Here is a 12593-nt window from a genome sequence, read left to right as displayed (position 1 = left end):
GGCTCCGCCCCGCCCCGGCCCCGCCCCGGCCCCGCCCCCGCCAGGCCCCGCCCCGCCCGCGGCTCCGGGGCGGGCCTGGCCTCGGCCGAGTCGGCGCTGCGGGAACTTTCCCGGCGGCTCTAATGGCCGCGCGCGGGCTGCTCTGAGCGCGGCGGCGACAGGCGGGCGCGGGGCCGCGGAGCAGCGAGCGAGGAGCGAGCGCGGGGCCGGAGCCCCGGCCAGGCCCGGCCCGAGCCGCCGCGCCCGCGATGCGCCCCGGGGCCGCCCCTCGGCGCCGCTGACGCCCGCGGCCCCGTCGAGACCCCGGCGGCCCCGAGCCCGCGGCGCCGCGCCCAGCCCAGCGCCCGCGCCGGCACCATGGCGGGGAAGGCGGCCGCGCCGGGCGCCGCGGTGCTGCTGGTCACAGCCAACGTGGGCTCGCTCTTCGACGACGTAAGTGCCGCGCCGGCCGCGACCCCCGCCCGGCGCCCCTCCGCGCGGTCGGGCCGCCCTCGCTCCCGCAGCCTTGGGACCGCTGCTGCCCGGCCCGGCCCCCGGCCCCGAGCCTGGGAGCCACGCCGCAAAGCCCGAGTCCTGGCCCCGAGCCCCTGTCCCGGGCCCGCCCCTGTTCTTGGCGCTGGCCCTTTGCTCCCTGGATCCTGGACCTTCGTCGCCACACCCCAGCCTTGGCGCCTGGCCCCCGCCCCCGGCCCCCGGCCCCTGTCCTCCCGGCGCCCTCGCCTTCCCTCCTAACTTGGTGTCTCTGAGTTCCCCGCCAGGGCTCCGGGAAGCCCTGGAGCGTCTGATTTCCCAAGCGAGGGATGCTGACGGCCCGGGGCCCCGCCAGGGACCCCAGCGGTCAGAAGCATGGGGGCCGCGGCCGGGCGCCCGCTGGAGGCTGACCTAGTTCGGGTTTCGGCTGCGGTGCCACCCTGCTGTTGGCGCTTAAACTGCCAACCCAAATAAAGCAGAATGCGGCTCCAAGTGGTCAGCTTGTTGGAAGCAAGGGGCTGATGTCGCGGGTGGGCTGTGGAGCCCTGTTCGCCCCTGCCCCCCAGGTGAGCCCCGGATAGCACCCGTGGGAGGCCGCACGGGTCCTGGGAGAGGCACGGCCGAGTTGGTGTGGCGGCTGTCACCCGGAGGCGGGCACTGTGTCTGTGTCTTCTCGGGACTGGCCGGCGCTGGCGTGTCCAACGCACCTGCTGCCCCTCTCAGACCTTTCTGTGGACGACCATGGTTCCCACGGGCTGGCCGCTCCCGGTGCATCTGCAGACTTGCCCTTCTATTCTAGGTCTCCCAGAACACATCACTCAAACGCGGCCTTGCTCGGAGACTCAGACCCGTTAGCTGCGGCTTCAGAGCCTCAGAGATGTCAGGAGAATTGAGCCTGGTGGGCGTCTTTGCCTTGGCGAGAGGCGTGTCGCCACGCGTGGACTCTGGGTTCTGGCGTTTCTCTGGTGTCTCAGCTGTGTGCGCACTTCCACACTTTCCCCGGGGCTGCCCCGGTGGTCCCGCGTTCCCTCTGCTTTCCCTGGCTGCCCCGGTGGGTCCCGCGTTCCCTCTGCTTTCCCCCGGCTGCCCCGGTGGTCCCGCGTTCCCTCTGCTTTCCCCAGGGCTGCCCCGGTGGGTCCCGCGTTCCCTCTGCTTTCCCTGGCTGCCCCGGTGGGTCCCGCGTTCCCTCTGCTTTCCCCGGGCTGCCCCGGTGGTCCCGCGTTCCCTCTGCTTTCCCTGGCTGCCCCTGTGGTCCCGCGTTCCCTCTGCTTTCCCGGTCCACTGCAAGGTGGCGAGGGCTCTGGCATCCTATTTGTGTCCTAAAGGCACATGTGTCGTGGTGACAGAACATGGGTGATTCTGTGGGGTGACCCGTCTGCCCACGGCTGCCCGTGTGGCACTGGGGCCGGGCCAGGGACTTGCCCGCGTGGCCTGGCCGAGGCCACTGTACTCCCCCTCTGGGGCCTCCTCCCTTGGTGGACGTCTGGACTTGGGTGCCCATGGGAGCCGGAACGTGAGTGACCATGAACACGAGTGCCTGTTTGGCCTCGGAGGAGGTGTGGCTCTGCCTGTAGGTGCACGACCTGTGACAGACACGGGCTGCTCCCGGCCATGCTCGGACCTGCGAGGGAGGCTCCCTCGGCTGCTGCCCCTCCCGGGACAGAAGCCCTGCCAGTGACCTGTGCCTTCGCCGCTTTCAGGAGTCTGGTCCCAGGAGGGTGGTGTCTGACCTTGGAGCTGCGGGTGGCGGGGATCCGAGTGTCTGCGATCTGGAGTCTCCCCAGGAACTCCTCCTTCCCGCGAGATGTGGCCTCACTCTGCGTGTGCACCCGTCCCCGCTCAGTCCTCACTCTTGGGAGCCCCGGCTTGTGGTGTCCATGCCCACGTTCCGCTCCTCAGCCCCGTGGCCTTGGTCAGGGCCCTGGGCGGCCGGGCAGCATTTCTGAGCCGTCCCCTTGAGGGCCTTGGGGGCTCCTCGGCCCTGTGGCCTTGCAGTGTTGCCGTGGATGCGTCCCAGCGTCCCAGTGCTCAGACTGCTGTCCCTTACCTTCTAAAGAGGCCGGAGCCGCTACAGGAGCTGCCGGCAGTGCAGCTGGTAACACAGGCGCATGGTGCCGACCACAGTGTGCGTGAGCACACGCGTCCCGCCCTGGGCGTGAGGACGGGAGAGAACTCATTTTTTGGCAGTGTGGACGTAGTTTCGGCCTGGGTCATGTCTGGAGAGGCAGCCTCTACCCACCCTTGGAGGACTCTGTCCTGGCTGTTGACCCTCCTGATCCTCCATGAGCGTCCCCCTGAGCAGTCGCGGGGGCCTAGGCGTGGCTGGGAGCGCCTGTGGCTTTTCCAGGTGCAGCAGACCCAATGCCCGAGGGCCAGCTGGCTGCTCTTCATCCCCCGCTCCGGCTGTCACTCACCAGGCACACACCCAAGCATCTGGCTTTTTGATGAGCTGGCTTTTTTTTTTTTTTAAGGTTTATTTATTCGAAAGGCAGTGACAGAAAGGGAGAGACTTAGAGCAATCTTCCACCTGCTGGTTCACCCCCCAAGTTCACGCCCCAAATGGCCACAGTGTTTAGGGCAGGGCCAGGCTGAAGCCAGGAGCCAGGCATTGGATTCAGGTCTCCCTCACAGTGTCAGGGGCCCAAGGCCAAGCTCCGCTGCTCTCCCAGGCACAGTTGCAGGGAGCTGGATCAGAAGTGGAGCAGCCGGGACTGTAACTGGTGCTCTGATGCTCTGTCGCGGGTGGTAGCTTAGCCCGTGGTACCACGACGCCAGACCCGATGAGCTGGCATTGTGATGAGCAGGGCATCTGGGTTTTGGTTCCTAGCGTCTCACCAGGAGTACACAGACAGGGTGAAGTCCTGCACACCCTACAGAACCGGCTGCCAGCTTCCCGCAGCCAAACCGCAGCGTCCTGAGGGTGCCACTGCGCCTCTGTGTGCCTGGGGCCGGCGTCCGTCTTACTCAGCTCCTGAGCAGCCCTCTCCTGCCCCCAGACCTGCGGGGGGGAGGGGCTGGCTGTGGACAGTGCAGGTGGACGCTGGGTGGCCTCCTCCCTCCTGCATTGCCATCTGTCAGGCTGCAGTTCTCCCTGCCTAAGAACCTTCCAGTGCCTCTGGGTGTCCTAGTGCCCCTCCCTTCAGCGCTCTGTGGAGGGAGGTGTTCTCACATCAGCCCCCTGCCTGGGTTTCTCCCAGACCTCTCTCACAGGGCCCTTGTGCTGTCAGAGCCTGTTGGTTCCCAGCAGTGGTCCCCTGCGATCCCCTGTGATCCCCTGTGGTCCCTGTGATCCTTGTGATCCCTATGCTCTGTGATCCCCTGTGATTCCCTGTGATCTCTGTGATCCACTGTGGTCCCTGTGATCCCTGTGACCCCTGTGACCCCTGTGATCCCTGTGACCCCTGGGATCCCCTGTGGTCCCTGTGACCCCTGTGGTCCCTGTGGTCCCTGTGACCCCTGTGATCTCTGTGATCCACTGTGGTCCCTGTGATCCCTGTGACCCCTGTGATCTCTGTGATCCACTGTGGTCCCTGTGACCCCTGTGGTCCCTGTGATCCCCTGTGGTCCCTGGGATCCCCTGTGACCCCTGGGATCCTTGTGATCCCTATGCTCTATGATCCCCTGCGATCCCCTGTGATCCCCTGTGACCCCTGTGATCTCTGTGATCCACTGTGGTCCCTGTGACCCCTGTGACCCCTGTGATCCTTGTGATCCCCTGTGGTCCCTGTGATCCCCTGTGATCCCCTGTGGTCCCTGTGACTCCTGTGGTCCCTGTGATCCCTGTGACCCCTGTGACCCCTGTGGTCCCTGTGATCCCTGTGGTCCCTGTGATCCCCTGTGGTCCCTGGGATCCCCTGTGACCCCTGTGATCCTTGTGATCCCTATGCTCTGTGATCCCCTGTGATTCCCTGTGATCTCTGTGATCCACTGTGGTCCCTGTGATCCCTGTGACCCCTCTGGGCCCCTGCAGTCCTCCCTGCTGTAGCTCCCAGGCTGTGGGTCTCGGGTTTATGGACGTTTTACCTGGCGTTCACTACTGGGATGGGATTCGCACGCCAGTCTTCACCCTGGGAGAAATATGGCTCAGTGGACGTAAATTCACAGCGGGTCTGATTATCTGCACAGTCAGTTCTAGAACAGTTTATCACCTCAGACACAAACTGTACCTGCGAGGTCAGCCCCTCTCTGAAGCCCCCGCCCCTGGCAGCCCCTGCTGCCTTTCGGTCGCTGGGGCCAGCTGCTGTGGGCTGTGTGGCCTGTTCTGTCCGGCTTCGCTCATGGCTGTGAGGCCCCCAGGTTCCTTCACGCCGTCGCCTGTGTCTGCCTGAGGAGGCGCCGCACTCTGTCCGCCCATCAGGCGATAGCTTTGGAGACTGTTTCCATTTCTGGCTGCTGCAAGCATCCGTGTACCAGTCCTTGGGTGTGTACCCACCAGGGCACAGCTGGTCACGGGGCAGCTGGAGCCCCTGGCGCGCTGGGCCCAGGACTCTTCACCTTGGCCTCCTGGCACGGCAGCCCTCATGGCCCTGCTGCTAGCAGGTGTGCCCCCGGCTCAGGTCATGGACCCACTTCTGGCCTCGCCCAGGCTCTCGCCTGCTCTGTGTTGGGCACCAGGGGTCTGCCTCAGGCTTGGCTGGAGAATTATGGTCTGCGTGCGGAGTCTGTGAGGTGGGCAGGGTTCTCTGTGGGCCTCATAGGCAGTGGCTGCAAGTCCTGGTTCCTGGGTCAGGTGCCCCTTCCTAACCCTGACAGGCGCTGTTCCTGTCTGCCTTTGGTGGTGGCATTTTGAAACTGACCTGGCGGCCAGCTGTTCCTGCGCTGCCTGTGTCTCTTTCCCCTGCTGCTGTGAGGTCCCAGAGGTCGGCAGCCTTGCGAGTGGGGTGGGCACTCCTGGATCAGAATGAATCGTGTCTCAGGTTCTGGGGAAGCACCAGAGGCTGGTCTGTGGGCATGGGAGAGTATTTGCACGCGGGAGAACTCAGCCCAGGCCACCTGGGGAGTCCCGGGCTGGTAGGGCCTCACCACAAAGCTGCCCTGTGGAGGGTGGGGCCGTGTGTCCTCATCTCCGTGCGCCGGCAGCAGGTGGATCTCTGGAAGGGGGCTGGTCTCTGCTGGGTGACGGCCAGGTTCAGAAGAAGAGGCCATGCGTGAACGCCGTGGGCCTGGCTGGGAAGTGACAGGTCCAGACCCAGGCCGGCCCTAGCATAGTGCCCTTTGAGAGCCTGGTCCTCGGACCTTGGCTGGATGGGGGAAGGACGGGGAGGAAGGTGAGGGCAGCTGCGTAGGGACCATGCCCGGTTTTCCGGAGCACAGGGCTTTCCACGGGCCGACTGTGAGGCGGCAGGGTTTCCTGGGAGTGGGCCTGTTCTGAACGGACTGCACCCCACATGGTGTGACCGCCCCACCCCCGCGCCCCCTCTTCTTGGCCCTGCTAGCCACCTGTCTCCCAAAGCAGCTTGATTGTGGGGGCCTCAGGGGAGGAGGGGCCGGAGAAGGCAGGTGTGCTCCAGAGGCGCAGGCGGAAGTGACTGTGGGTTCCACCTCCTGTTGTTGCCTTCAGTTAATTGGGACACTTGGGAGTCACTTGTAGTGGCAGCTTGTCCCCAAGCCGTGGGACCGGACTGAAGCCACACCCCTGGGACCACGGCCCAGCTGGTGCTGCTGTGTGGCTGGTCAGGCTCCTGTGGACCCAGCTGGCCCTGCCCAGTGTCCCCTCCTGATTGGAGAGCAGATTGTACGGAGGTGCCTGGAAACCAAGATGTGGGCAGAGTGACTCCCTAGAGAGGGCAGAACTGCCCTGGCCTCCGAGCCTCCCCTGAGCTCCCTGGAGGACCCAGGGTCCCCAGCCTTGCTGCGTGTGCCTGGGACCCCCGTGGGCTCTGGGGGTGGCTGGGGCCCCCGTGGGCACTGTGGTTGGCTGGGCTATGGCTGGATCCCTGTGGGCTCTGGGGGTGGCTGTGGCCCCCCTGGGCTCTGGGGGTGGCTGTGGCCCCCGTGGGCTCTGGGGGTGGCTGGGGCCCCCATGGGCTCTGTGGTTGGCTGGGCTGTGGCTGGGCCCCCGTGGGCTCTGTGGTTGGCTGGGCTATGGCTGGGTCCCTGTGGGCTCTGGGGGTGGCTGTGGCCCCCGTGGGCTCTGGGGGTGGCTGGGCTGTGGCTGGGGCCCCCGTGGGCTCTGTGGTTGGCTGGGCTATGGCTGGGTCCCTGTGGGCTCTGGGGGTGGCTGTGGCCCCCGTGGGCTCTGGGGGTGGCTGTGGCCCCCGTGGGCTCTGGGGGTGGCTGGGGCCCCCATGGGCTCTGTGGTTGGCTGGGCTGTGGCTGGGCCCCCGTGGGCTCTGTGGTTGGCTGGGCTATGGCTGGGTCCCTGTGGGCTCTGGGGGTGGCTGGGCTGTGGCTGGGGCTCAGTTGCACTCTTTAGAACCTCCCTTGGGCTGTGCCACTTTCTGTGACTTTTGAGACTCTAGGCTAGGTGCTGCCCGGTTCCTCCATGTCAGTTTTAAAGGTTTGTTCTGAGGGATGGCAGGAGTGCAGGTGGTGATCCATGGGGAGAGGAGGGTGCCAGGGAGCAGATTGGGGCTCCTTGCCTGTAGGACCTTTGGAGGTGTGGCTGTACCGTGTGTGACCTCTGGTGGTGGGCTCGCCAGCCCAGCACCCTGAGGCAGGAGTCTGGATGGCACCTGTGCTGGTCTTGGTGGTCACTCACAGAGGGACGTCCCTGTGGGTGATGGACGTGCGTGTTGGGAACACAGCAGTGTCCCTCTAGGCCTGGGAGCTGCTGGGCCTGGTTCTGTTGCTCTCTGGTGAGTAAGCTGAGTGTGCCCTTGGGGGTCGGTGTGGATGCAGGAGGCCGCGCCTGCCGTGTGTGTGGCCTCAGGCTGAGTCCAGTCTCCCTCATGTGTTTGTGTGTCAGTGAGGGAGGTGCACGAGGCGACGGTGGCCCGGGGCTGGCGTAGCACAGACACAGGCCTCCCCTGTCCCCAGGGCCTGAGCTGCATTCAGACTGCCTGGTTGGCCGATCCGTTGGTCAGTGGGCCTGAGCTCTTGTGCCTGTGGCCAGCGGTCACTGGCCTTGTCCAGCACCAGCGTAGCTGTGGGGGGAGTCTGGTCCCTCTGCAGCTGGCCACTCTGCTGCTCCCCCCTCCCCCCAACCTTTGTCCACACCTGGGCTCCCCTCCCCCCCCTCCTGAGCACCTGTTGCCTGAGTAGGCCCTGGTTTTTCCTGATTTGGGCCCCACTGCAGCAGTCCTTGTCCCCAGGGGTAGAGTTTTACTTGTCCTTGGAGGAACAGCTCAGTGTGGCACCCCCAAGGCCCACCCCCGCCCCTGCCGACTGAGTTCCTGGCTGCAGGCTCTGGCCACGGCGTGTCTCCTGCGTCACCATGCAGTCCCTTGTGCTGCTTCCCGCTGGCTGCTCTGGGGTGGTGGTCACAGTGTCTGTCACAGGCGCGGCACAGCTGGGGAGGCCTCCAGTGACTGGGGGCCCCTGAACCCTGGTTTCCGGCCATAGATGCCTGTCAGGATGGAGGTGGAGGCCAGGCAGGCGTGATTAAGTCTGACGCGCAGGCAAGGCCAGCCCACGCCTCACACGGCCCCACATACTGACGTGGGTGCCGGCTCTGCTTGCGTCTCCAGGGCGCCTCAGGGACAAGCATGGTCAGAGCCGCCCTTGGTGGACGTGGGCAGGCCTGTGCCGCTCCTGGTGGACGTGGGCAGGCCTGTGCTGCTCTCAGTGGACGTGGGCAGGCCTGTGCTGCTCTCAGTGGACGTGGGCAGGCCTGTGCGCTGCTCCTGGTGGACGTGGGCAGGCCTGTGCTGCTCTCAGTGGACGTGGGCAGGCCTGTGCCGCTCCTGGTGGACGTGGGCAGGCCTGTGCCGCTCCTGGTGGACGTGGGCAGGCCTGTGCCGCTCCTGGTGGACGTGGGCAGGCCTGTGCACTGCTCTCAGTGGACGTGGGCAGTGGACGTGGGCAGGCCTGTGCGCTGCTCCTGGTGGACGTGGGCAGGCCTGTGGGTTTTCTCTTCATTCTGAACAGTTTTATGAGGCAGAGTTGGACTCCGTCACCCTGTGTAGACACACGATACTGTGCAGCTGTCGTCGTGCTAAGCTCTGAGACGGCTCCCACCTGGGCCTTGGCGCCCTCAGCCCCTGGCCCTGGCCCCTCCTTGTCACTTTCTGTTCCAGAATTTTGCCTTTGCCGGTGATCCCGTAGCACAGGATCACAGAGCGTGCAGTTGCTGTGTGTCTGGCTTGTTTCACCCTCTGGGATACAATATTTCCAAGGCGTGTCGGCGTGTGCTGCCTGGGGGCTGTGTGCTGTCCACTGGTGCGTGTGCACTCTTGCTTCTTGTTGGCGTGTTCTGGGGGCCGTGTGCTGTCCACTGGTGTGTGTGCACTGTTGGTTCTTGTTAGCGTGTGCTGGGGACTGAGTGCTGTCCACTGGTGCGTGTGCACTGTTGGTTCTTGTTGGCGTGTTCTGGGGGCCGTGTGCTGTCCACTGGTGCGTGTGCACTGTTGGTTCTTGTTGGCGTGTTCTGGGGGCCGTGTGCTGTCCACTGGTGCGTGTGCACTGTTGGTTCTTGTTGGCGTGTTCTGGGGGCCGTGTGCTGTCCACTGGTGCGTGTGCACTGTTGGTTCTTGTTGGCGTGTTCTGGGGGCCGTGTGCTGTCCACTGGTGCGTGTGCACTGTTGGTTCTTGTTGGCGTGTTCTGGGGGCCGTGTGCTGTCCACTGGTGTGTGTGCACTGTTGGTTCTTGTTGGCGTGTTCTGGGGGCCGTGTGCTGTCCACTGGTGCGTGTGCACTGTTGGTTCTTGTTGGCGTGTTCTGGGGGCCGTGTGCTGTCCACTGGTGTGTGTGCACTGTTGGTTCTTGTTGGCGTGTTCTGGGGGCCGTGTGCTGTCCACTGGTGCACTGCACTCTTGCTTCTTGTCGGTGTGTTTTGGGGGCTGCGTGCTGGCCGCTGTGCGTGTGCACTGTTGGTTCTTGTTGGCGTGTTGTGGGGGCTGTGTGCTGTCCACTGGTGTGTGTGCACTCTTGCTTCTTGTCGGTGTGTTCTGGGGGCTGCGTGCTAGCCGCTGGAGCGTGTGCACTGTTGGTTCTTGTTGGCGTGTGCTGGGGGCTGCGTGCTGGCCGCTGTGTGTGTGCACTGTTGGTTCTTGTTGGCGTGTTCTGGGGGCTGGGGGCTGCATGCTGGCCGCTGGTGCGTGTGCACTCTTGCTTCTTGTTGGCGTGTTCTGGGGGCTGCGTGCTGTCCACTGGAGCGTGTGCACTCTTGCTTCTTGTTGGCGTGTTCTGGGGGCTGCGTGCTGGCCACTGTGTGTGTGCACTGTTGGTTCTCGTCGGCGTGTTCTGGGAGCTGTGTGCTGTCCTCTGGTACGTGTGCACTGTTGGTTCTTGTTGGTGTGTTCTGGGGGCTGCATGCTGTCCACTGGTGCGTGTGCACTGTTGGTTCTTGTTGGCGTGTTCTGGGGGCTGCGTGCTGGCCGCTGTGTGTGTGCACTGTTGGTTCTTGTTGGTGTGTTCTGGGGGCTGCGTGCTGGCCGCTGTGCGTGTGCACTGTTGGTTCTCGTCGGCGTGTGCTGGGGGCTGCGTGCTGGCCGCTGTGCGTGTGCACTGTTGGTTCTTGTTGGCGTGTGCTGGGGGCTGCGTGCTGGCTGCTGTGTGTGTGCACCGTTGGTTCTGCCATTGCTACTTGAAGTGCTGTGGGGCTGCTGTGAATGGTGGGATCCACGTGTGCATGGATGTGGCGTCCACTTCTGATGGGTGGTGTGTGGTTGTTTTTCCTGTCAGCTGCCCAGGGCACCCTCAGTGGCCACTCCATGTCGTGTCGCGTGGGCCCTCAGCTCTGCAGTGCGTCAGCCCGCGTGAGCAGCGAGGCACTAGCGTCCTCGGGCGTGGCCGTGTGTTTGAGTTCCCGGTCAGCCGGGGTCAGTGGGAGCACGTGGGGCTCGGCAGTGGCGGTTGGCTTGCGCCTGAAGCCGGCTTTGCACTGCATTGTCACAGTGGGATCCAGAGAGGCCTCAGGGGCCCGAGGTTTGCCTTTGCCTCCCAGGCCGTGGAGGAGCTGCCCTGTTTGGGAGCGGAGTGTCTGCCTCCTTGGGCTAGAGCTGAGTCCAGGAGACTGGCCATCCCCGGGTGAGCGTGGGCCCTGTGCCTGGAAGGTTCCTCCGTGTGCCTGGAAGGGCTGAGCTGGGGCCCACTACCCGTGGCTGCGTTGTCACTTGCCACGGGTTCCTGACCTGCCCGAGGCCTGAGAATGAGCCTGGGGGCTGTCGCCCCAACTCAGCCCCTCCCCCGGCTGCCCCCCACCCCCCCGGCTGTCTGTTGGATTCCTGAGCTGCTGTCAATGACGCCTGCCTGTGAGCCTTCATGGCTGCGGCTAGCAGCCCACTATACAGAGTGTCCCTTGGAAGGGCCTTGGTGCCATCACCCTGGGAGCCCCAGGGGTCTCTTGTTGGATGGCCTCATCCTTTTTGGGTCAGAGCCCCTGGGTGGTCTGGGAGGCTGGCACTGGTTCCAGGTTGTGGGCGTGTGGGCAGCACTGGCTGTGTCCAGCTCCTGTGGGTGTGTGTGTCACGTGGGCTCATGTGGGGTCCCTTTCAGAGGGGTCCCGTCTGTTCACTGCTACCCCCTCCACACGCAGTGGGGACGAGTTTTGCTTTCTCTCCTGCAGCACCGTTACCGAGTCTCCGATCTGTTGTAACTTCCTGTTTTGCCACAACACCTTCATTGCGCTGTTGCAGTCAGGCAGTGCGTGTGTGTGTGCCGTCCAGGCCGGACGTGGAGGCCACATGGGGGTCCCACAGTGAGCAAAGGAATGACCAGCAAGGGGAGAGGAGCAGTACCCAGGGAGACAGGCTCGAGGGCTTGGGCTGTCCCCAGGGCCACATGGCGCCTCGTCCAGATATGTGGCCTGTGGAGGGACGCTCGGTGCTGTTGGGGAGCTCCTGAGGGCAGGGCTGTGGGCCTGGGGGCCACCACATGGAACGGCTCCAGGTTTTGTTGACCAAGTGCAGGTGCAGAGGCTTCAGAGCATCAGACCAGAGCAGCAACGAAGGGCTGGCCACTGGGGCCCCTGTGACGCGGGCAGCAGGGAGTGAGCCTGCACGGAGGCCGTGTGGCTGGGTGGTGGTGAGCAGCAGGTGGCTGTGGCCTGGAGACAGCTGCCCTGAGTGTGCCCAGGCCTGTTCCCCTGCTGTGTGGGCCGTCAGTCCCCAGGACGGCCCTGAGTCCAGTCAGCCTGATCTGCAGGCTGCCGAGCTGACCGAGCAAGCTGCCTGTGGCCTGTGTGTTCCTGTAGCTGCTGATAAGCGCGGTCCCGGGAGGGCGGAAGGGGGTGTGGGCTGGGCTGCGGGGCTGAGGAGCAGGGCTCGGGACAGCAGGGTGGGTGCTCCGAGCACCCTGGGGACGCCGAGGGCGGCCCTCCCCTTTCATCGTTTTAGCACAGGAGCGCTCCTGCCAGGGAGAGAGTTCAGATTTGCCGACCCTGAGAACACTGACGGTGGTGAGCGAGGCAAAAGGCACGGTGTTGAAATTCTCATCCATGCCTTCGCGGTGCCCGCGTGGTGCCCGTGTGGCGCTCGTGTGGTGGCCACCACAGGTGGGAGGGTCAGGCTTCCGTGGCCCTGGTCACATCAGGAGTCTGTTATGGGTGAAAACAATTTTCAGCGTTTTTGTAGAATGGACGCCCACTTACCTGCCAAGGTTTGCTGTGACTCTGGCGGGTTGGTGCTGTTCCTGGAGGCCTCGCCCCACGTCAGGTGTTCCCTGCCCTGGTGTCTGCTGGGGCTGCCAGGTCCCCTGACATGGAGCCTGGGCGCAGGGCATGGCGGGAGGACCTGGAGGGCTGGTCTCAGGAGCAGCCAGGCCTGTGCTCGGTCTCGGGAGGGGGTTCTGATGTCTCACTGCCTGCACCTCCCGGAGGCACCGAGACTGCACAGCATTTGGACTGCTGCGAAATTCATTGCACCAGATGCGCACAGCAGAGCTCGCAGACCCCCCGCCCCCACCCCATCACAGTGTCTCCGGGTTCCAGCTGTCACAGGTCAAGTGCGGTGCTGGTCCAGGGAGCCCAGGTGCCTGCTGGGGGCGTGAGCTGGGTCCAGCGTGCCTGGACAGCTTCTGTGTGC

At 64.8% G+C, this 12593-nt stretch overlaps 1 protein-coding gene across 4 annotated transcripts in view; it reads left to right on the top strand.

Annotated features, from left to right (window-relative positions):
* The first annotated feature begins 349 nt into the window (after positions 1-349).
* INPP5A (inositol polyphosphate-5-phosphatase A) overlaps positions 350-12593 on the top strand; it is a 156469-nt gene continuing 144225 nt past the window's right edge. For all 4 annotated transcript variants that reach the window (XM_062213976.1, XM_062213977.1, XM_062213978.1 and 1 more), the window contains exon 1: positions 350-432. In XM_062213976.1, the coding sequence (XP_062069960.1) occupies positions 358-432 (75 nt within the window). In that variant the 5' untranslated portion in view covers positions 350-357. The remainder of the gene's footprint in view (positions 433-12593) is intronic.

The sequence above is a fragment of the Lepus europaeus genome, chromosome 17 (assembly GCF_033115175.1).
Source record: "Lepus europaeus isolate LE1 chromosome 17, mLepTim1.pri, whole genome shotgun sequence".
Taxonomy (NCBI): Eukaryota; Metazoa; Chordata; class Mammalia; order Lagomorpha; family Leporidae; genus Lepus; species Lepus europaeus.
This window is presented reverse-complemented; position numbering and strand designations above follow the sequence as displayed.